Below are 24555 nucleotides of genomic sequence, written 5' to 3' on the forward strand. Positions count from 1 at the left end.
ACCCCAAAGAGGCCCTTGGCTTTCCAGGAGGTGAAAAATGAGGAGTCAGAGAGGGCAGAGAAGAGGATAACTTCTATAAACAGATGCCAGACTACTGTGGCAGTTGTTAGGGCAATGCCAGGGCAACAAATTACAAATGTCAACAGTTAATCTCCAGAGACATAAACATAAGCAGTGGCACACAAATGAAAACCAAATGCCTAGAGGCAATGTGGTTACCTCCCTAGTAGTCTTGTCTGTGCCATTAAAAAGACCTCTTGCAAACTATGGCTGCAAAAATCTGTTTCTTTTCAAAATATAGATGCAAATGTGGCAAAATGCATAAAACTGTTGGTCACAGGAATCATCTTCATTTTGCCACGTGGCACTTGCAATTTAAATTGTGTCGCATTGGGATGCAGTATCTTACAATAGACTGGAAAAGTAGCATGCAATTGTGAAGAGCAAGAAGAAAGATGCATGTTATACAACTGTATTTGCAAATAAAACACTAAATATTGTCACGCGCATGTCCAGTCCAGTGCATAATTGACATTGTTGAAAGAAATCCACATGTTGCTAAGCATTTTAGCAGACAGAGAACAGAAACATGTAGGAAAAGGAAAAGCAGCGGAGGCCCAGGAGAATTTGACAGACTCCAGTCAACTTTTACTCCTAATGAGAAATATATATAAAAATATAGTGGTATCTCCACCTAGCTGATGAAAATACCACAATCACTAAACAAAGTCAGAGGTTTTCACATTTGCTAATGAACTTCCTGGAGGACTTCTTTATTTTTATCTCACAACCCTTCAGTGCCACGTTTATGTTTTGTAGTTTATTTTTACTTCTCCACATTCACTGCTAATGTTTACTTATTTAATGCTGCTAATTTAGCATCAGATAATGTTTTAAGTGGCAAGTGTACTTTCTAAAAGTACAAAGAATAAGCTTCACAGTTGGATTATTGTGTTAACATAGATACAATGTGACACAATGAGTTTAATCTTTGTGTTGTAGCTCAGTTTGTTCTACAGTAAATTACAACCAATTATCAGTTTGCTGATCTACTCATAAGATGCATGCAAATTTAATTAACATGGCGCTAGTACCAACAAGGCCTTTCTGTTTCATGATGATTGAGTTTTTATTAAGCTCCAGAAAGGATATTTGTTTTAGGAGGCTGGGCTTTATGTACTCTATAAAAACGTCCTTTTGTTGATGTAAAAATCGCATCACTGACTTGTTAAGCTATAGCTACACCTCAGCACGAAGAGGAATGCGAATGCTTAAAGCTTAAAATTGTAAACCCACATGTTTACAATCTTAATTGGATTTTTGTCTTGTTATAGTAATTAATAACTACATTATGAGTCTTTTTTCCCAAGCCATTATTCTCAGTTTTATGATCATGTGAGTTTGATTTCATTTTTGGGCAGTGGTTGTTATTTTTAACGTAAGCAGCGCCAGCAACAGAGGAAACTCCGGCTTCCTGCTGTGTTCATCCAAAAACAACAAAAGCTTTGTTGGCCTCGAAACGGAAAACTCACCCATGAGTCATTCTTTACCAAGCGGACCCATCTGGAGTCGGTAAAAACCATGAATGGTGGTGAGCACATTACTTATATCTGCTTATATGCAGATGCATGCATAAATTGGATTTGGCCCCGCTGTTATCTCAGTTCACATGGTAACCACCATAATACGTAGACCCGACAAGGGGGGTCGGGGATGAGTAAGGCAGGAAGAATCTCTGGAAAAAGGTGTATAGATGTCTCCCCAGGTGCAAAAAGGGAAGTAGGAGGTATTAAAAGAGAACAGAAGATGTGTGGTGACACTGAACCCCTGCAGAGAGAGTATGTGCCTGCTGTGAGAATCACACACAGAGAGCGAGCATGACTAATGAGAGAAGCAGCACGGCCAGTTTAAACCCCAGAAGAGAAATAGCTGACTTTTAATTCAGTGCAGCAGTGTGCAGCTGGATGTGGGAAATGAACTCCAGAGATAACCGGTGAGAATCTGCAACGTCTGACACGGGAAACAGTTATGTTACACATGCAATGTACAGGGATTTATTTCCTGAAGATGTAATGGCAGAAGAACCTTGAATGAGCTCTACTGCACCACAGCAGAAACCTCCACATGCACACTGACTCCCTCCCTGCCCCCCTTCTCCCTGGAGGCCTTACCCACATGGTCAAGCAGCTTTATCTAAAGTACAGCCACAGCTGTGAGGACAGCAGCAGCTGCCCAAAACCAAATGTTAAGCATCAGCACCCGGCACGGTTTTATCGAACGGGAACACCTGTCGGAAAACTGTGTGACTATGATGCATGCACACACGCGCACACACACACACAATGGCATATCATTCAACAGCATTTTGCTCCATTGTTTTATTTGCATATTTGTGACACAGCCACACACATGGCGCAGCCCTGATCGTGTGCATCTCAAGCGTAGGCTGGGATGGAAAACTGAGCACAGCTGTCCATGACCAGAGATAAATCCCAGTTGGCCTTACTTTCTCCCACCATCGTCTTCCCCCTTTTCTCTCACGGGTAACAGCAGTGTCAATAACAACGAAGCCAACATTTTGTATTGGCGAGACCATGCTTGGTCTCGCCAATACAGATGCACACTGGTCTATTCATCATGAATTGAAAATCAACCAAAAAAGAAAAAAAAAAATCCTAAAACAATTTATGCCCAGGACAGCAAAGTAAATCTTAACATTTTGTCAAAATATTTCAGGTAGTAAAAAGGGCTGCTTTGCAAAGAGCAACGCAGATACAGTTGACTTGATGAACTCTGCACCTCCACCTGCTGGGTGAAAAATATATTGCAAAAAAATGTTTTCGTTTATTTACTCTCAGTGAATTTGTGAAGCTTTGCAGCTGCTCGAACCGTCATAACTCTGATATTTGGAGGAGACTCTGACTGTGTCTGTGTCATATGAGGTGATCATCAGCTGACCACATGGGACTGGAAATTAACGAGACACGTCAGCCCCTTCATCTTCACTTCGCACTCACTGGGGTTTCTGCTGAGTGTTTTCCACTGAGAAACACAATCACTGTTGAATCATGTTGGAAAAAAAGCACGCACAGGAAACCAATGAAGTCTTGCAAGCAGGTTTGGACACAACGAGGAAGGAGCATAACCGATTAGTATGAGGAGAATTGATTTGGCTGAGGCAGATAGCAGGGAGAGCCACCAATAACGCATCCAAATAGTGTGGAAAATAAAAGGAAAAACATGTAAAAACCAACACAGAGCTACAAACATTTTTTTTCTTGAAACAGCTGACAAAATGTGTCAAATATAGCCAGTTGTTCTTAGATTTGTTGAAATTTTTAATTTTGTATTTTCCAAAGATTAGAGGGGGAAAGCTATTGTTCATTTGTAATTAAAAACAGCCCCTTACAATAAGCTCAGTCTATTCAACATTTGTAAAATCTGCTTTGATGCCCTGTTTCTTGATAAACAAAAAACTGTTTCTAAAACGTTCATAAGACTGTTCCTTTCATTTTCACAGATTTACTGTAATTTGTGGGGAATCTCTGCAGTGGCAGTGCAGAACTGTGATGTCTGAGGAAAATAACACTTAGCTGCACAGGTCCTCTTTTCTGCTACCCCTGAATAAAATCCAATGCATTGAACTTGCCCTGATAAGTCGAGTAAGCCATAAACATAATCCTCCGGTGTGTAATTTAATATAAATCCAGCAACCTGGATTTGAGCACACCATCCTCAAGACAAAACTTGGAGAAGGCCGCATCATGCCGTGAAATTATTATTTTTTATATAATAAAAATGAAAACTAGTCAGAGAACGTCATGGGGAGACAGAGGAAGTTGAATACAGGATCATCGAGGAAGAGCACTATTAGAGGCTGCAAAGGATTTGAGATCACTTACTTACATCAGCTGAGCTACAGCTGTGTAATGAATGTTACTAGCAACTAAAAATTTAGTAAATAAACTGATTATAAAAAATCGATACGTTTGGCTATCGATTTTCGATAGTCAAACGTATTGAAAATCATTTTCGATACGGCGGATCTTGTGGTGTAGAATGAAAGCGATCACTGGTTCACCGTTCCTGAAGCAGAACATATAGAATGGTTTCTCCGAAACAGAAAGAGGTTACCATGAAGGTAGTGTGTTAGCTTCCTGTAATGCCACAGACTTAGTTGCATAATAGACACATCCTTTGAACTCCTCACATGGATAACAGACAAAGTATTCAGTGCTGAGCATTACATAGCAGAGGTGCAAAAGTACTTCCCCACAGCAGCACGTCCAGGATTACAACACCTGTTCTTAACGCGCTCTGCATTCCCTCCTCCTTTACTCTCACCCCTCTGTCTGCCGCCCTAAAGTCATGACAAATGTTCCCACAGACGGGTTTCACTGATGCCCATCACTCGCACAGTAGATTCCTCATGTTCTCACTGCATCCTTGACGTCTCGACCATTTTGGTTGCGACATTGTACCTCAGTATTAAACAGCAAAGGGACTCAAGGAACAGCAGGCAGGATGTCCTGACCTCTATCCCTCAAAATTACAGTGAAAACTCATGCCTTGCCTTACTTTTCTAAGAAAACAAAAGAAATTATAGGGTACGGGAGAAATATGGTGGTAGGACATGGCAGACGTGTGTCAAAAGGACTTGTGCTGCCTGCAGCTCAAAGAGGCTCAATATAAATGAACCAGAGCACTGTTTTATTTCTGAATTATTGAAAATACACAAAGACGCCACCTTGCCAGAAAACCTTGTACGTTATATGTTGGAAAATATAAACACAGTAATGCCGTAGTTAACAGTTAAAGCCTGTGGGAAACATACATAAAACTGTAATGACTTGCTGCAAACCCTTGGAGAAAGTACATGGAAACAAGGGGCCACATTTCACACAACCTGAAGGTGTGGCAAGCTGTTAGGTCACGCATACAACCTCCCTGATGGCAGAGGGATCACACATAATAACACATACACACACACACGCACACACACCCATATAAACATTGACAAATATTTCTAAAAGGTTTCAGTTCAAAGTCAGAGCTTTTATTTGCCGCTTTGGGACTCTCTGTCCCGTTAACTAAAGGAGAGTCTGACCAAAGGGGCCAAAGTGCCAAAGTAGGTTAAAAAGCCACATGGGACAAGAGTAGTACTGTTCAAACAGAGCTCTTTCCTGTTTTCACACCAAGGAAGAACGAGGGAGAAGCAGACATGTCTGGATAGAAATGACATTTTGTGTCACTTCGGCAGAGTTACATTTTCTAAAATTTAATGGAAAAGTGTCAGGATGTGGTGATAAGGAGGAAAAAATAATAGTAGGCTATCCGCAAAGGATATTCCAAGGGAGACAGAAAAGACAGAAAAGGTTGCAAATCTGGCAGCTGTAGCCAAAGCTGCTACAAAAGCTCTGCAGAGCTTCCAGCTCCAAATCCCCCAAAAAGCATGCAGTCAGCAAACAGGCCAGAATGAGCAAGTGGAAAATACCACAGTGGGGGGAAAACAGACGCCAGCAGAAAAGTGTCTCGGTCGCAGAAAAGGAGCAGATCTAACTGCACAGAGGGGAGAAGTTGAGCTCCTCTCAGCTGAGAGCTTCTGGAGTTTGTCTTACCTGAGAATTTGTCCCCCTCCATGACGGGATCGCTCCCTCCACAGCCACATGTAGTGTCTGCTCTTTCACTCCTCTCTCTCCCCCCCTTCCCTCCCAACTTTTTTTTAGACTTCCCTCCTCTCCTGTCCTCTCCCGTCAATCGCTCCCTCTCTCCTTCCCTCGCTGGGTTCCTCTTCCTCCTCCTCTCACTCACTCTCTCTTTCCTTTCAGGCTCTTGGTTCTCCCTCCCTCTCCTGGCTTTGTTTCCTTCCCCGCTAATGAATTCAGAATTACGACATCCCCATGTGCTGATCATATGTTGCATTTGCAGACTCTTCTTTCTCTTTCCTCTCCTTATGTACAAAAAATCTCTCCACAAGACTGAAGCTTCATTGTACGTTGAAAATAGAAACCATTAGCTCTGCCATGTGACATGGATGGGCTCTAGCTGGGTGAAAATAAGTGGCAGGAAAAAAAAGCTCTTCAGCTCCTCGTGTTGGAGAGCTGTGCTTCATTTGATACCAACTGTAATCCTATCAAATCCAAAAACATGTCTGAGTTTCCTCACAGTGGCATAGATACAGCTCTGTCATGGAAGATGATAGCCTGCTGAAATAATATTGGAGTCAGATAGAAAAGGGCAAAAAGTAATGACTGAAAAAGAGACAAAAAAAAAAACTTCCTTGAAATGTTTGACGAGTCAACACAGAAGAGAAAGCATTTCCATATTACCAGCAACAATGAAAGAAATGAGAGAGAGAGAGCGTGAGAGATTTAAAGTGTGATGAAGCATCAGCCCTCGCTCCAAAATGTGTGTTCAGGAAACTGAGATGACCTCTGACTGTTGGCACGTCCCTCAAGCTGTGCATGGGGTCAGAGGTCACATGGTAAGCGTCTGAGCTCTGATAGAGAGCTCAGACACACTTAGACATGTCAGTCTGCTGGCTTGTGCAACCCTCACCAATCCACTGACCTGTATTGGGCTGCATGTTTGTAGGAGAACTCTGTTTCTACTTTCATTCTGAGGGATTTTTCTGCATAGCATTTCTTCAGATTAAGACAATTAGCTGAGATTTAACGAGTGTGGTTAGTTAAAGAGAAAATCTGTACGTTGGTGACCCCAAATAGCCAAAGAGTTGTAGTTATAATGTTAATAAATTAAACACAGATGCATTCTCCTTATCAATTTGACGACTTCTGCCATAAATTCAGAGGGAATTTAGGCGAAACGAAGGAAAAGCATATTGCATGTTGAAAGACTAACAGAGAAAATAAATGTAAAAACCAAGCATCAATTTCACTTTATTTTTATCCATTTTTTTTTTATTGGTCTGACACAACAAAATCTATTAAAACACTTCCAAGGTAATAACAGGACAAAATGTTATTGTGTCCAGCGGTACAAATAGTTTTGCAAGACACTGCTTGTAAAAGCTTTCTGTAGATGTCATTTTCCCCAAAATGAATCCATCAGTCCTTTTTGTGCAGCGCTTTTCAGACAAGCAAATAGCAGAGAGAAATTGCACTGAGGTGTCAACAACCACCATATGATGTTGGGTGGTTTTTTTTATCACGGGGCACTGAAATTCATCACAAGATGTAAACCATTTACTCACCATCACACTTTGTCCCTTCATACATCCAAAACTTGGGGAAAATAGCTTCTTTTTTATGTTCCTCCTTTTACTTCAAGCAAACGACTGCAGGACCTGATCTCTGAATGACTCTTCCTGCTCTTAATGTTTTATTGCTAATATTATTGTTTTTATTTTACAGTGTCTCAGTATGACAAGTAGCTAGAGTAAAATAAACAAAAACATTTGGTGGCTTTGGTGTGTTTCTATGGTCATTTTTGTTGTCCGTTTGCCTTTCATGATATGTTCAGGATCAGAAAGCTAACTTCAGTGGCCTGCTTTGTGAAAAATGGAAATAAGGTACATTAGCACCCTCTAATGGTCAAAGTATGGAATTGTGGTGATGCAAAAGGACATAGTCTTAATATTTCTTCTGCAGCACCAGACTTGTAATCATTACAGTAACCTTGATTAATAATTCTCCAAGTTTTATTAAGGACTTTCAGTTTTCATTTGAACTTGGACTGACTCACCTTCTGATTTACTTTTTGATCTGCCCATAGCAGATACAAAAAGCAAATATGTCTGCTCAGATCAACAAAGCAAAAAAACATGAATCAAGATTTAAGACATAGGGGAAAAAAAACATATAAAAAGAGGAACTGAGAGATTCATGCTCTCTTAGGTGATCATCTACCATGAGTCATGTTTTTCGGTGAAAGGTTTTTTGTTGTTGTTGGAAATACTCCGGTTGGTGCTAAATTCAAATTTGAGGTTGTATGATCTTTGCAATTTTCTTTTTATAGAAGCCACAGTAATAGGCGCTGTCTTTGGGACATTCCTTATACATATAAGTTGAAATGTACAGTCACCATAATAAAATAAAGCAAATTCTTTAAAACATAAAGTGTTCATATGTGTTGCTTATGACTTGGTATAGCATGTGTGTGCACTGAGATGAAGGATTTAAAACTGAGGTCGGTGTCGGTGCCAGGAGTGGGTAAATTACTTCTGGCATTTTTTCCACATTCCTATCTCTTTTCCATGTCTAATAATCAACTGACCATCTGGGCTGAACATTTAGTCCTCAGTGGTCAGTCTACAGGAGCTCCCACTTCACAACAGGTCATCCCATCAGATATTTGAGCCATCTTTATCATCTTTATCAGTGCAGACAGAGCTTCTGTATGGCATAGCATGAGTTTAAGAAATATTGCTAAATGTGATATTTGAGTATCACTTGTATAAATGCCTGCAGCATTATGTGCTGTATTTTTATGCTGCAATGCTCATGCCACAATTATTTTTAATTTAACAAATGAAACTGCCTGAGGTGGCTGAAAATCCCATCATGTGCTCTGAGAGATGCACAGAAAGGTGATGTTAATGCGTTGTTTACTTTAAGCGGTGTACATTTGCATGCCAATGAAACCCAAGTCAGAGACCCAACAGTGCGTTAAGTCGTCTGCTTTGTGTAGACATGTAGTTCAGGAGCCTTTCTTTGTTTGAATGATTTATTGGTCAGGGTTAAGTGCCCTAACAACCAACTAAACATTCCTCTGAAATTGGTCAAGTACCGGAAAGAAAAGTAGAAAAAAAAAAGTGAAGAAAGAAAAAAACATGGAGGAAACGTTGCTCAAGAACACTAAGAGAGCACGAGGAGGTCTCACTCCTTGGAAGCAAATTATGAGGAAATGAGGGATGACTCAAGACACAGTACTGTAAATTATGGACTATATGGCAGCACAGTGTTGGTATGTAATCTAAATGTGGAGATCACAACACTAGGCTTATTGTTTCAACTGAAAAATCTCCTTCATTTCTGTTTTTCAATTAAAATTTTATCACTATTTGAAAGTAACCTCCATCTCCATCAGCCTGCAGGGCTACACATTTTTACCAGACATATAAATTTTTTTACATTTATTCAGCTATAAATGTAACTTTTTAATTCAAACAGAACCTTCTGTTTTCAAATAAAACATTCCATTCAGTTTTCACTTGTGTTTATGTTCGACTTATTGTGATCTACCAACTCCGAGATGAAAGTTATCATCACAGCTGTTGGGCAGGGCTGCATGTGAATATACTCTATTTGTGACTGCAGTTATGAATATTAACAAAAACATGCTTGTGGGCTCGTAACTCGCTAGCACATGCTTTGCATATGGGCATCTCCCTAAACCATGCCAGCCATCCCACAGAAACACACACACACATACATGGATAGTGGTAAATGCCGCTACGTCAGGGAAGTCTGCTGTCAGTGAGGACTTTATCCACACCTCTAAGCACTTTCTAGCAACTTATGTGTAAGGTTGTGCATACATGTGTGCTAAAGCAAATTTACTTCACCTCCAAAGTCTCGGAGTGGTTTTCAGTCATATCGGGGTAAAGCATGCCCATTTATGTACTTTCAAACACATGAAACCTTGACATAACTTCAGCGAGTAATGGTTCTTAAGCAATTGGGAAAACCCCATTCGTTTGCTCCCAACCTCTTATCACTCTCTGACCCAGAGACAGCTGAAGTAGCCCTCTATGTAAAATAACTGAACTTTTTCTAGGAAACATGTCAGAACAATTAGGAACTGAAGAGATATTTATGCACCTGGTGTTTGCGCAAAGGTATTAAATCAAATACAAGCTTCACAGTCATTAGCCGCCCTTTCTTTACACATTGTGCTCCATGGTGAAAAAAAAAAAATCAAAAAGGCACACCTAAGAGCAAAAGAAAACTTATTCTTGTTGTAAATAACTTTTTTTTTCTGTGAGTGCTTGTGCCACAGTCAAATTGTGCAAATAATTGATATCGCTCAATATTTTTCAACAATAAGGCGCTGAAAAAGAATAAATGCCAAACATAAGCAGACAACATATGCAACCACCAGAATAAGTTAAACAGCCTCTGTTTTTACCCTAATCCTTTGTCGTTTTCCCTCTGTGTTACATCCTGAGGGTCATTTTACAATTCAGCTTTCGTGAGGGCTGCTGTCCCACACGCTGCAAACAATTTACAGAGCCTTCAGCTGCAAGATTCAGCTTGTATGCTTCTAATATTGTGAAAGTCCTCTGACAAAAGCACACCTGAAAATCACATGGTGAGATATTTTTTTTTTTTTTTGCTCACTACATCTCAGATAACCTGCAACACAGTTAAACCAACACCTGAATGCTCTGATGTAAATGTGATAGTTGTGTTTTCTTGTTTGTGCATTCAGCACTTAAGTGTCTTTTAAATTTGTGTTGCGTGTCAACAACACGCAACACAGTGCAAGCAAAAAACATTTAAAAATAAACCTAAGTTAACTCCAAGGTAACAAGAATGTTGTCTGATCTTTGACTTTTGCCTTTATCAGTGCATCAGTTCCCTGCTGCTCCCCCACTATCAGCTGTTATCTGGACAGGAAGGAGTCTGCCCTCGGCATTGGAGGTTATCAAAACTAATTTCTGTACACTTGAAACTAAATGTGCATCATAAATAAGTGGCTAATGACAGCACTAACTTCAAGTTGTGTAACAACATGGAATTTCCGGGACCACTTGTTGCTGTGTAGGAAGCGACAACTAGATCTGTCATTCATTTATGTTGTCTAAGAAACAGAAAGATTCACATTTAATACAGTGATAGCCAAGGCTGTTCAGACAAAAGGCACGAAAACAATTTTAAAACTCCAGAGGAAATGAAAGCTGTCTTGGTTTATTGTAGAATATTAATGTTTAAAATCTCAACTCTAAGTTTCTTTAATTGCTTATTGATTTTTCTAGCATGCTTATATTTATTTATTTATTTACAGGTTTTTTGGTTAATTTAAGTAACACCTGTTTTTATCAACTATTTATTCAGGTTAGTTTATGTATTTAGTTTTGTTAGTGTTTTATTTATTCATTTATTTCTTGTGCATCTGACTTCTTGTCACACTTGACGGATCAAAACAAAATAAATAAAATCCCTGTTTTATTTTTAGCATGTAAAACTTCCACAAAGTCTGAACACCTGAATGATCGATGAGCATGTACATTAAAGAAATGTAAAAATGGAGTTATGCATGATGAATGTATAAAAAACAAAACAATAAAAACAAATAAAAAATAAAAAAACAGAGGCGCAGTCTACTTACTGGGGCTAGTGATTTCTCTTTCTGTTCTTCTCGTTCGAGCGCTGGCTGATCGCACTGAAAAGAAAAAAAAACAAAAAAAACAAGCAGAACAAGTTAAGAAAATCTACCTTGGGAATCCAAGAAAAAATTCACTAAATTAGCATTTGTTTGAACTTTACAGCACTTTCTCAGATCCAATTACTCCAAAGTGTTTCACACATTCATGGTGGTAAGCTACATAGATAGAGGTTTCCTGAGCCAGAAGCAAAGCAGGTGAAGCATCCTGCCCAAAGACATAATGGCAATGGGGACTGGGATGGACAGAGAAGGGGCTCGAACTGGCAGGCCACTGGTTACAAGATAACCCCCAACAGAGGGGCCTAGTGAGCCCCTGTAGTAACAAACCAGATAACTAGAGTAATATAAGATGGAAAACTTTGAAGTGTACACCTCAGGCTACCTTGTCAGATTGCTTTTTTGTTCAAAGAAACACTGAGCTTGATAATCTGTTGTCTCTACAAAAAGGTTCAATGTGGTTTCTTTTAATTTAGAGTTTAATCTGTCAGCTCACAATAGCTGCTTCCTCTAAGCCCCTCCTTCAAGCTGTTTCTGTAGGCTAATGCACGTATTTCTAACTGATAGATTTTGATGTCTACCTTGACACTTTTAATTAATAACACCCATCTGACTATTTCTTTAATGACTTGAACATGGCACATTTCAAAAAGTGTGAGCTTCAGAGGAACACTTTAGTTTCAGAGGATATTTGAGAATCAGATTTGAACAAAAAGCTGATATTTATCATCTGCATAATTCACAGCACTGAATGATGTCTGGCTAAAACTAGGAATTGGCAAACATCTTTGATGCACATCATTCCTGTAGAAAATGTGCTTGTTTTAAAAATGAACTCTGATGGAGCTTCTATTTCAGTGATCATGAAAGTTTGATTGCATGATGATACTAAAGTGGACTTTGACACCATTGTAAGTGTTTCGGTCTTTAATGCGAACATAAGACATAAATCTGTGGCAACCTTCACTCTGTTGTTCCAGGAACAGGAGATAACATGCTGAAAAGATGTTTCAGGTTGCCTGTCACTCTTCTCTGCTTCCTGTCCCTTCAGTACCGACTGCTGCTTAGACAAACTAAGTTCATCTTCTGGCTGATGAGTCAGCCATCCCATCCTGTTTTTAGTTTCGCAGAAATCTTTCTTGTACCACAACTCACCAGATGGTCACATTCAGTCTCAGCTCATTAAACCAGCAAGCTCTATTTTCCACCAGGTTTCATAACAAGCAAAAATGGGCTTCCCTGAGGTGGAGGAGTTGAGTGCGTCACTGCTTACTGTGACTGGAACATGTGAATAAAGCGACTTGTTAGGGACTTAAGGATGATCATTTTGTTAAACTACTGACACTAACAAAGTGTGCACTCCATCCAAGGTTCTGCATCTGTGCCTTTTAACCCTAATGTTGATGGCTATGAAGTGCAAAAAACTGACACCAAGTTTCAATTTTTACTCAGAAGTTAAATTTTAAAGTTACACGTGAGAAGAAAAATGTCTGCAGATATCAAAATGTACTTTGATGTATCACTACTCCTGCTTGAGTAAAATTTCTGGCTACTCTACCTACTGCAAGAAACTTCAACGAACAATAACTTTGAACAATAAACACATTTTGACCAAAAATACACCAGACCCAGACATACACCTACAGTTTATGCTAAAGTGAGCCTTTCTATTCATACAGAAACTTTGGTATTCTAATGTTGTTGTTTTTTATCTGCTTGCACCTTTTGGGGCACTGGCAGTACTTTGCTCAGCTTCAACATGCGTCACCTTCTATAAGTAATAGTTTCCAATTCAAAAATGAATTTGAAAAATTGTTCCATCTGCCTGAATGTAATCATGTTATTTATTTTTAGATGTTATGATCAGTTGCTCAGTAGTTAAGTAACATTTTTGCCAAATTCCTTTTTCTTGTATGGCTTCTTTTTAGTTTTAATGGAGTAAAATGTAAGTGCTGTATAATACATTAAGTTGTGCTAATATAACTTGTGCTAACTGTTTTGTTATAATCACATACAGTACAGACCAAAAATTTGGACACACCTTCTCATTGAATTCAATTAGAAAGTGTGTCCAAACCTTTGGTCTATACTGTAAGTTCAATATAAGTATTCTGAGAACATGCTTCATCTGTGGCTACCTTTGAGAAATGTTGCTATTTAATCTACAAATTAACAATCAGATGCAGAGAATGTCTGTCTATTCATTTCATTTAGGCTCATCTTACGAACTGTAAAGGTTGTCTTATATGGCTGAACAAATTTGTGAAAGAAAATATGTTGTAGATTGGAAAAGACTTGAGAATGAAAGTCAAGATCTAAATCTTATGTAGAATCTGTTGCTGGTCTTAAAAACCAACCCTCCTCATTCAGTCTGACTGTTTCAGCTCTTTTGGACAGGAGAATAGGCAACATTTTCTAGGTGTGCAATGCTGGTCGACGTCGCCAAATCAAACTGGCAGCTGCAGTTGTCAGCAAAGGCGTTTCTACAAAAAATGGACTCAAGTGCACGCTCCACTTTTTAGATAAGTAGCAATCCCGTGTGTTTGTATAAATCTCATAATGTGAAAGGCATATAGAGGTGGTCCATCCAATCCGTCAAGCCTTGCAGCTAAAAACATGTCTGTACCTATAAAGTCTTCTACGGGAGAAGAAAGCCTGAAAAAAATAAAAAATAAACAGGCTCGCAAGCATACGCCCTTCTTGAACGTATACTGACTAACTGCTCAAGTTAAACATGCAGAAGAATGGGTGGTAGCAACACCTTTATAAGTAGAAGTGCTGTAACTGTACAACATTACGTGTGGTTTTCATGACAGTAAAGCAAACATGCTCCAAATATTTCAATGAGTTTAGATTAAAGCCACAGGAGTAACATCTGCAATGTGTTGTGGCTGTCTATAGTATTAACTTATTTCTCCTGCTCAGTCTTGTCCAAGGCCTCAGACACACACACACACACACACACACACAGAAACAACAACCTTACTTCCTCTGGAAGACTTTGTAGTCTTCTTTTGTCATACTTTTCTCATGAGAGAGTTACGTGCAACAGAGGTCAACACACTTACTTGTGATAACACTGAGAGATAATTTGCACTTCTCAGGGATGATACAAGTCATAAAATATCTCTGTGTTTGCACCAAGACTCAGCTGATTAATGTAATTTGTGATGCTTAAGGAGAACTATAGTACTATGTTTGTGGCTATGCACTTGTTTAGCTTCTATTTCGGACAATTTCTGGCATATTTTCTAATATTTTGAAAACCAATGTACCTTAAGGGATCTATAGCCTGGTCCTAACGCGGACCCCCTGTGGAGAGTTAGGGGTATAGAGGTACGGTGGGAATTAGATTTGGTTAGGGTCAGGAATAGACTAGTAATGGTTAAGGTTACTGAAAATGTCTGGATTCGGCATAAATGCAATCACTAAAACTGATGGAAGCCAATGCAAAGTCCTAATATGGGTAGAAATACCAACATGTGATTGTGTTTGTGTGTTGCCATGACTACTTCAGCGCAGGACCATGCATGCCCAAATGCATCAACTGATTGGTTATTAAGAGTCAAATGACAAGAAAAAGAAATAGCTGGAGACTACACCAAGTTTGAAATATAAAGACTGCTTTATATTATAAACATTTCCCTGTGAATATAGGGACATACAACCTTATACTCCCTGAAGGGGGTCTGTTCTTCTACATGTGTGAAAAAGGACAGAATAGCTTACAAAACTTTAAAAAGTATGCAGTGCCTTTCCACAACCTGCTGAGAGTTTTGTGTTTGCTCAAGGAGGCCACATGGCTTGTGTTTGAGCAGGAAGACAGGAGGTGAAGTATCTTATCTTCCCCCTTTTAATCCCTCCCCTTTTTCTCCCGTGACCTTGTTAAGGGAACACCCTTCCATTTAGAGTGAGGCAGCGTTTCGATTAACACATAAATCAGTGGAGCTTGTAGTTGCTGAAGTAAAGCTACACTGATTCTTTTAAAACCTAGAGAGTGATATTTCATGTATGATGACAGGCATTCATTTCAGTCAATTATCTCATTCTGCCTACAGCCTTCAACAGACTCTTTACTGTCTAACACTGAGACGTTTACATGCACGTATCATGGAGATCATTGTCATACTAATTTTGGGCTTTTACAGACAGTTGAACTTCAATGAAAATGTAGTTTTAAATGTATCTAAAAATGTTCCTCACTCCACACAGGCAAACGATAGAAGTTAAATCCAGTTCTGGAGTGTGTTTACGATCATCGTCCTGCCAGAAGGACAAATGGTATCCAAGTTTCAACTTGACTGTGGCACTTGAATGAAAGAAGATTCATTAAGATGTCCATGAATCCAGGGACCACCAAGACTCAAGCAGATCACAAATTGGAGCTCACTGAAGAACCAGTTTTACGGTTCAGAGAGACTTTAACTTGCTAAAGAATATGTCAATGATTGCTGGTGAGGGGTTGTTTGCATTGATTCCAACTCTATGCATTTTTCATTTTCCTTTTGATTGTGTGTGGATTATAAATAAAAATTAAACTTGGATCAGTGCATTTGTATGTCAACGTCCAACCATAACAATGTATCTTCTGGATAATTTAAACAAAATTTTGGAACTTGGTTGGTCTTTTTTAAAATTATAGACACAACAGGTGGCAAATTTGATCCTAATTCATCATTGTGTAGGATCTGTTTTGTTTAGTGCATTTGCAATTTATTTAAGGTACATTTCAGCAAACTTTCTGACTCTTAAAGTTTCTTTTTGCCTTTTTAATTTTAGGGGTTTTTTTTATTTGTTTTCATTGGTTTTCAGTTTAGGAATAGGGACAAATCAAGTTTGTACTGGGAAAAATTGACCAAAATCCCTATTATGTGAAATTACTTGACAACACTGGCTAATCCATTGATTTTAGCTGGGATTTTCATGCTTACAAAGAAATGCAAAAGGATTCCAGAGCTCCAAAATAAATAAATACATCCAAAATCATAAGAAATGGGGAATTATTCAAGGTTATCAAGAGTAGATTTAAAAAAACATAATAATTCTCTCAATCTAACCCAATAGGGTGGTTTGCTTGCAGAGCAGCTCGGGATTTCTGGCATGATCTATACAAGGGTAGGTGTGGACAATTTTCTTGCAGTCATAATTTGTCAAGTTAAACCTGTGCATGCGAAAAGGTTAAATGTCACTAAGCTTGTTTCCTGCTTTTCAGTCGTTCTCCATTGTGTTTTTATGGCCCTCATTACACACGTTCAGGGTACGCTGCAAACAATGTTTCACAACTCTGTGGACTGAATGAGGGGGAGCATTTGTGAAAAAACGAGGGGAGTGAAAGAATGAAAAGAAGGACAGGAGATGAAAAGGCACAAAGGTAATTTTTCAAGATAGTTTTTTGTTGCGGCCCAGATAAGACCTTGAGTTCTTTCACAGCAGGGCCAACGTCAAGGTAAGGCAAGAAGAACACACCTTCACACCCACACAGTACCCGACTCATGCAGAGACATGGATGTATGAGCAGTTTAGGTAAGGCATCGACTTTGACCCTTGAACCGCACTCCTCCCGAGTTCTGGCGCCAAAGCGACAGATGGACAACACCTCTTCCTACTTCCACCTCGCTGAAAACCAGCACCACTCCACCAAACACACAACATCTGTCTGTTCTCTGCACAAGGCACATCCTAGTCTGCCAAAAGAAGTGTCTGTAAGAGTAATTAACCAGGATGATGCTGCAGTCCATAAAACAATGGGACTGTTTTAGATAAGGATCAGGTAAAGCTGTTAAAACCCAGGAGAGGCAGTTAAATACCTCATAGAGCTTTATGAGATTTGACCTCCCCTGAGAAGTATGCACTTACAGTAAGTCGTAGGTGAGCAACTGAACAAGGGCGTGCATTTAAACTCTTCAGGCCAACCCCAGGTTTTGAGAAAGGCTTACGAATTTGTACATTTGCACAGATTTCCATGTTTGGATGGAGGATTTAAGAAGAAGCAGCTAAACAAACATTGTCATTCCACCTTAACACTGAAGCGTGCAACATCATCAGCCTGATCCACCGTCTGTTGCAGAGTTTGTTTGCACACTGTAAGGGTGTGCACCAAGAAGCATATTATTAATCTGAGTTTTCTCTATACCTAAAGTGTCATGAAGGTATTCTTACAGATTACTTACAGATTTTTTTTCTCTCCTTTTTTGTGATTTATATATCATGACATAAACAGTAATAACTTGAGTACATAAAGCCATTTTCAATTGATGATTTACAAAACCAGCCAGGATCCATGTGAACATGTAATTACCTGAATTAACTGTGATAAACTGCATTTCTAGTTCTGAAATCCAGATCTCACCTAAACAGAACTTGTCTGGCAACATGAAGTAGACTTAAAGATCTCGAAAAGCAATGCAATAGGCTCAGAAAAAAATACTAAATAAATTTGATATAACGACATCGACTTTGACCCTTGAACTGCACTGGACGTTTATCAGTCTGTAAGGAGTAACAAAGCAATTTCTACAGCTCCAGCAAACCACAGTGAGAGCAACGGTAAAAATATTTCAGGAGAGACCAACCTACCAAAATCACTTTAAGAGAGCATCAACAACTTATCCAGGAGGTTACACAAGTCAAAATATTCTGTTGACTCTTTAGAAGGTGTGCCTTTTCCATCTGACATAAAACTAAAACAATTTTTCAGACAGAGAACATGATACCTACAGTCAAACACAGTGGTGGTAGAATGATGGTCTTGGGCTGCTTTTCTGCTTCAGGACATGGATGACGTTGATAATCGATGGAACCTTAGCTTCTGCTTTCTACCAGAAAATCCTGAAGATGAATGTTCAGCTGTCTGTGACCTTAAGTTCAAGCACACTTGGGTTATGCAGCAGATAATCTCTGAATGACATAGAAAATGTTAAATGAAGGGTTTGTAGCGGCCGAGTCGCAACTCCTGCTTGAAAACCCTCCAATGGTGCAGAAGTAAAATAATTCTGCAAAGAAGAGAGGGCCAACAAGATTCACTTACAGTTTTGGCAAACATTTGATGGCAATTCTCGCACAAAGGCTTTACAAGCAGTTGTTAGCTTTAGGGTATAATGATTTTTCATCCATAAATGAAGTCCTCATTTAAAACATGCAGTCTGTATTTACTCAGGCTACCTTTAATACTAAAACACTTTTGTAATCAGACATAAAGTGAAAAAAAAGTAGAACCAACAATGACCAAAGGTTAGCACTCATTTGTTTGCGTGAATTTGTCAACTGTTTGTTGTTCAGGAAATATTTGTCACTCCAACATGCTCAGACACCAAAAGTGGCTTGCACTTCAACTGATTTCTATGAACATAAAAATATTTACTCCTGTCATGACAGGAGAAGGCTGTTCCTGCCAAACAGTTGAGTTACTATTTGTTGCCTGAGCCGTGGCTCTTGGCCCTACTTAACACGACAGGATTTTCATTTGTCCATGAAGAAATGCTTCAACAAGTGCTAATGAGATAACAGCGCACAGCTACAACATCTGGAATACTTAAACACACTCACATCTACTCTAAAAGCATTTGAATGCTGGTCCACACGTATCAGAGCCTCTCTGGCTCTGCCATTATCTTTTTACAGGCTTTCTCCAGGCCTCGGGCGAGCAGTACAACACTAGCCGCCTGTTTTATCAGCTGACACCCCCAGAAGCAGCGGCCAGCGTCACAGAGCTCCATTCTTGACAGCAGATAACAAACACAAAGCAGAGTGGAAACAGCGTAGATGTAGATAGTTGGTCTCCTGCAGCCGGAGGAACTTCACGCTGCAGGAGACACTTGGTTGTATGAACATGTCAAACAAACATTGAAGATTTTTGCTTTTGTTTTCACTGCTAATTACGCTAACATGATTGGTTCCTATTCCGATATTTACCAATTTTATCATTTAAAAGAAAAATGTGAAGTAGAAAGTCTAACATTATTTAATATTGCCATTTAATACTACCGTCCTTCTGTGTGCCTGCACTACCTGAATGTCTTCTCTACAACCTTCTCAGTATTTGTGGTCGAGATCTTAGGTTTTGTAATAAATAGTTGAGGTTAAGATAAGGCACGGTGCAGGATAAGGTGAAAACAAACTACCGATAAGATAATGTCTTTTAGTTATTTTGTTATGTAAACATCGTCTTTTCAACCACATGAAATAAAATGCATATGAGTTTCAGGTATGCAGTGGTTAGAGCTTCCATTATTATCTTTGTGTGGGTTTTTTCTCACTACTTCACTTTCCTTTTAAAGCCAAACCATTAACTTTTTTAAATGCAATGCAAGGGGTTACCCTCATGAAGCTTTGCGGTGGTCCGATGAGCCCAAGTTAATGTTGGGGTTAGGGCTCTGCACTCTTTGGACCTTCCACAATGTCTCTCAATAACGTTGGCTTAAAAATGATAAAGCCAATGTGTATTGTATTGAAGGTGTGCCTTTAAATACAAATATCATAACAATTGTAGGTTTTATAAGTTTTTTTTGTTTTTTTTTTTAAATAGTAGAATTCAATTTTAAAAACAAAATTACACTAAAAGCACCAATGGTATTTTTTTTTTTTTTTTTTACATTTATTTTCCATGTGATTAATTTGGAAACTTTGTGATGATTTTTGATGATTTGTTAATCATCAGATCTATACCTATAAATGCTTGGGTTAATCTGTTACCCCAAAAAAAAAACATTTTCCTGTTTCACCACCAAAACCCATGTGATTCGGTGGTACTCCCACAGGTTCACTGCTATTTTCAAATGAGCTTTTTCCAAGCGTAACCCTGTGCAGAATAAAAATGAAACCACAGCATTGTACATGCATGTCCACATGTTCCAGTATCTTATTAGTCTATTATTCACAGCCTTGTAGCTTTCAAATTGATGGTTAGACCGTCCTCGGCATGCGCTGCTAGATGACAGGGCAAATATGTCTCAACACAGTTTATAGCTCGACTTTCAAGTTACCATTTAACAATTGCTTCAGGCTTTGAATCAAAGCCTTGCTCGCCTTCCAGCATAAACAGGTTAAAAGCCAAAATGCAACATGGAGTGAGTGTCGCACAGGTAGGAGTAGATGAGGAGCGTGTGTGTGCTTATTTTTTTTCTGTGCAGGACATGAAAGAACATACCAGGAGGTGTGTACTAGGAAAAATAATGACTCTGTGTGTTGTTGCATTCATACAGGTTACTGATTGAGCCAGGCAACTTAAGGGAGTGCTGTACACTGCATGGATTAGCTCCACAAGTACAAGAGGTTGCATGATTGAACATTGATATGCATACAACACACAACAACCCCTAAGCATCATGTTTCAACGCTGTTTTAGTAAGTGAATATTACAAAGCTAATAGAGGCTATCTTTAAAATTAGATGATGTGTGAGAGCTTTTATTATTTACTTACAATACAGACACACACACACACACACACACACACACACACACACACACAAGTCAGACTCCCTCTGCGAACGCCACACCTCTGCATCCCAGATGCCTGTCACACTGAAGAGAAAGGGCCCTTCACAACACATCCACACAACAGATTAAATGCATACTTTGTTATTAGACTATTCTCCAAGCAGGAAGGTCTAACAAAGACTCAGACAACTTTAGTCAGAGATTTCACTCTCTTTCTCACACACACACACAGCAGCAGCAGCAGGAGGAGGAGGAGGAGGCGAAGCAGCATGACCCAACATGTGCTCGACTCCAATGGAAAACTGTCAGACGCTCCATCGCACCTAAAGACTTCAGGAAGAGGAGCCGGGAAAGCTGGCATTCTGCAGGCTATGGCCCACATTGTGGCTTGGAGAAAGGAGAACTGAAGAGGAGAAAGAGGAGGAAGAAGAAGGCTTTTGAGGTCTGAATGGAGATATGAGCGATATAGCTAGCAGGCTGCAACAGCAGAAAGTGACAGGAGGATTAGTATTGGTAGAAAAAGACAAAAGTAGGAGGTGATGAAGATTAAAAAGAGCCTTCGATGCATGTGAAGATATGCTTGAAAGTTCCTGAGATTTATTCTAAAACATGCAGAAAAGTAGTAGTAGTAGAAGTAGTGGTAGAAGAGCTCTTCTGTGCTAAGCTCATCTTTTAAAAAATATGTCAAAGTATTTGTTAATGGTATCTCAACTTCATAGATGAAACATATTTGTCTAGCTCTGCTTTGATTGTTCCTTTCTGGAGTTTTGCTTTACAGACAAATAGTGTTTTAACAGCTGAAATCTCCCTTTAATTCGGTCAGTCTAACACAACTTTACTCTCCTCTTATTGTTTGTTGCTTAAAACCCAGTTACAAATGCAGCAAAACATGTCCAAACTATGAAACTACCACCACCAGACTTCGTTGACGATATTAGGTTGAAATGCATGTTGTTGGGTTTTTTTATGACTTCTATTAAACATTTTTATACATCTTAGTTTTAATAAAAGCAAGTTTTTAGACAAATGCATAAATGTCCATTTGAACCTTTAAAAAAAAACTGTCACAGGAGTCAAACTTAAATGCCGCCAGTCATAAAACAAACAGATTGGATTTGACCCAGAAACATAAAGTATGTCATTCTTCAGGACGGAAAAAAGGAGCCAGGCTTTCTCTGTGCGCCACCTTTCTGTCATTATGTCACAACCTGTTTATGTGACTTTGTGAGCGGAGTCAAGAAATGGATCAAAAAAAAAAAAAAAAAACCCACACCCACAGATCCCACGCAGCGTGGGGCCTTTCGCGAAACGGGGATTTTGTAAATGCATATGAAGAAAAGCAGTGATAAAAATAAATTAAAAAAAAAACTTACTTTGCAGGTTCTTAAGTAATCCCAGCTTTAGATATTTTCTTTTTATAAATAGAATAAGTGTACTGGGATGTTGCTTCAAATCGCTCACCTGGATACGAAGTTTTCTTCATGGCTGCAGATGTCTCTTCTGTTCGCACTGTTTTACTAAAAAGAGGAAAATCTCGAAAGTGTCGTTTGCATCCGTAACTTTTCCAGACTCAGTCTTCCCCTGCCGCCTTCTGTGTCACCTCTGGACCGACCGGTCTCAAAGCTCGCTCATATGCTTTTTAGAGCGTCCTAAACTTTGCTCCCACTGCTTTATTCCCACCTCTATCTGCTTCAGGAGACGGTGTGTGAGCTGGATATTCGAATAATCTCACCTGCGCTTCTGACGCACGCCCTATCCCAGGAGCGGGAGTGGTTTACAGTAACTCACCTATCAGAGAAAGCGTAAAGACTGCCGTTTTACCTGTGCGCCCAGGGAATCTTCTGGCGTGGATTATTGGATTAGGAATCCTGAAATTGAGCAATTTGCCGGCCTGATCTGTTGCGCAAAGATCAAACCGACGTACACCTACAATGCGTTTGTGGGGAATATTAGATCACTGCATACACATAACACCATGTGTGTACAGTATTGACAGGCTGCTGTGTGGGAGAGTGCGGGCAGGCAAACTGTTTGGACTTGAAACTTTGAGTCTTGGAGAAGCCACGTGCCCCTGGATGAAGCTTTCAGTGTTGCCGTCGACCTTCAACCTTTCCAAATGTCAAATGTCAAACCCTTCCACCCCGCTTCACCTTCACCGCACACAGACACTCATCTTGCCAGCAGCTCTGAGCTGCAGGGACCTCTTGTGGTCGCTGCGTGGGCTCATCGGCTTCCGTTTTCACCAAGCATTCCAGCGCATTCACGAGGAACGTCTTGAGTGATTGAGGAGAAAATTCAAAGTCTGTGTTGATGCAATGTTTCAGTTTGATCTTTAAGAGCAACTAGCACAGATCCGAGCTGCTCACGGAAGGCAAATTAACAGTTTTCTTGCAGCCAAGCGTGGAGTTCTGCAGAAATATTTCCTTGTCTTCTTAGGTGTCTTGTAAAAGTATTAATTGCACTTTTCCAAATTTTGTCACGTGACATCTATAATCCTTCATGTGTTTTGTTAAAATAGTGCTAAACTGTGAAGTGGGAGACAAAAAAAAAGTCTGTCGTGCATTTCTATCCAGCTTCATTTACGTTGCTGCGCCCTTGTAAAATGCACATCAAAAAAAAAATCCCTTCAGAGCTCACCTAATTAGATAAAAGTTAACCTGTGTGGGATTTAATAATGCAAATACATTGTCTGTGTGGTTCATAGATAACATTAGAGAACAATCAGCATCATGTGAGGAAAAAGACAAAGCAGAGCTAGGGTTTGAAACACTATCTTATGCTTTGGTATCACACCAAACTTTGTTCAACCCATCATCTAAAAATAAAAAGATACCGCAGCGGCAATTCCACATCCACCTAAACTGACAGGTTGAGCCAAGATAATGACCAAGAAAACCCCTGGTAACTCTAGAGGAGCTGCAGTAAATCCTGTGTGTGTGGAGAGAAGAAAACTGTTGTTGTAAAGAGCCAACAACAACTCAAACATACAGATATTTTTACACAGAGATAAAATGCAAATCTGTTCTTGTCAGATGAGACCAAAGTAAATGCTCTGATTTTTTTTCTCAGAAAACTAACTGCACATCACTCCGAATACTTGCTGACCATTATGGTGACGCAAATCTGTTCCATTTTTAAAAAAATCTTTTAAAGACATGAAACCATGCCTTGTTTCTCCCTCATTGCCCGTTAAATTGTGACAAAATACATTGGAACTGGTTCATGCAACAAAATCAAATATAACCTGATTATGTGTGCCATTTGTGGCTGGACATGCCAGGTGCATGGCCCAGAAAAACACGCAGCGGCTTGAATCAGCTACAGCTTCAGTAAGTTTCAACAGTGTGTAAACAAATGGCCAGTGAGAAATTTGTTTTCACCGATCCTCTAGTAATTTAACATAATGTCCCCCTAACTTCTTTGAAACCTGGGCAATTATTGACGGAAAGTTTATACATTCAGAGACACGAGATGTTGAAAGCTAAACTGTAGTGTCTGAGTATAAAAGGCAAGTGTGGGAACTTCCACAAAAACAGATATTACTGTTTATGCTGTGTGTGAAAATGTCACTAAGGCTGGAGGTGCAAATCCCTGGAATGAGTGTGAAGGAGGAATTTGCTTTGTGACATCTTCTGAAATCCTACGACAACTTGTTTGAAGTTCGGTTTGTAGTGAACGTCTACATGAGTCACAGACATTTATATTCGACGTACAAAAGAGCTGGAAATTTAAATTAGATTCAGCTTGACATGCAAACTTTGTCAGGGGAAGAT

The 24555-nt window shown here is 39.4% G+C and overlaps 1 protein-coding gene across 2 annotated transcripts in view; it reads right to left on the bottom strand.

Moving 5' to 3' along the window:
* The window catches only part of LOC122822449 (septin-9-like), a 95520-nt gene extending 72821 nt beyond the window's left edge, over nt 1-22699 (bottom strand). The window contains exons 1-2 of one of the 2 annotated variants that reach the window (XM_044101131.1): nt 22244-22699; nt 11293-11346 (exon numbers count right to left, since the gene is read on the bottom strand). In XM_044101131.1, the coding sequence (XP_043957066.1) occupies nt 11293-11346; nt 22244-22265 (76 nt within the window). In that variant the 5' untranslated portion in view covers nt 22266-22699. Of the gene's footprint in view, nt 1-5618; nt 5712-11292; nt 11347-22243 lie in introns of those variants that run through there. The other variant, XM_044101134.1, reaches the window with a different exon arrangement.
* Nucleotides 22700-24555: the final 1856 nt, after the last annotated feature.

Source organism: Gambusia affinis, linkage group LG19 (assembly GCF_019740435.1).
Source record: "Gambusia affinis linkage group LG19, SWU_Gaff_1.0, whole genome shotgun sequence".
NCBI classification, from domain to species: domain Eukaryota; kingdom Metazoa; phylum Chordata; class Actinopteri; order Cyprinodontiformes; family Poeciliidae; genus Gambusia; species Gambusia affinis.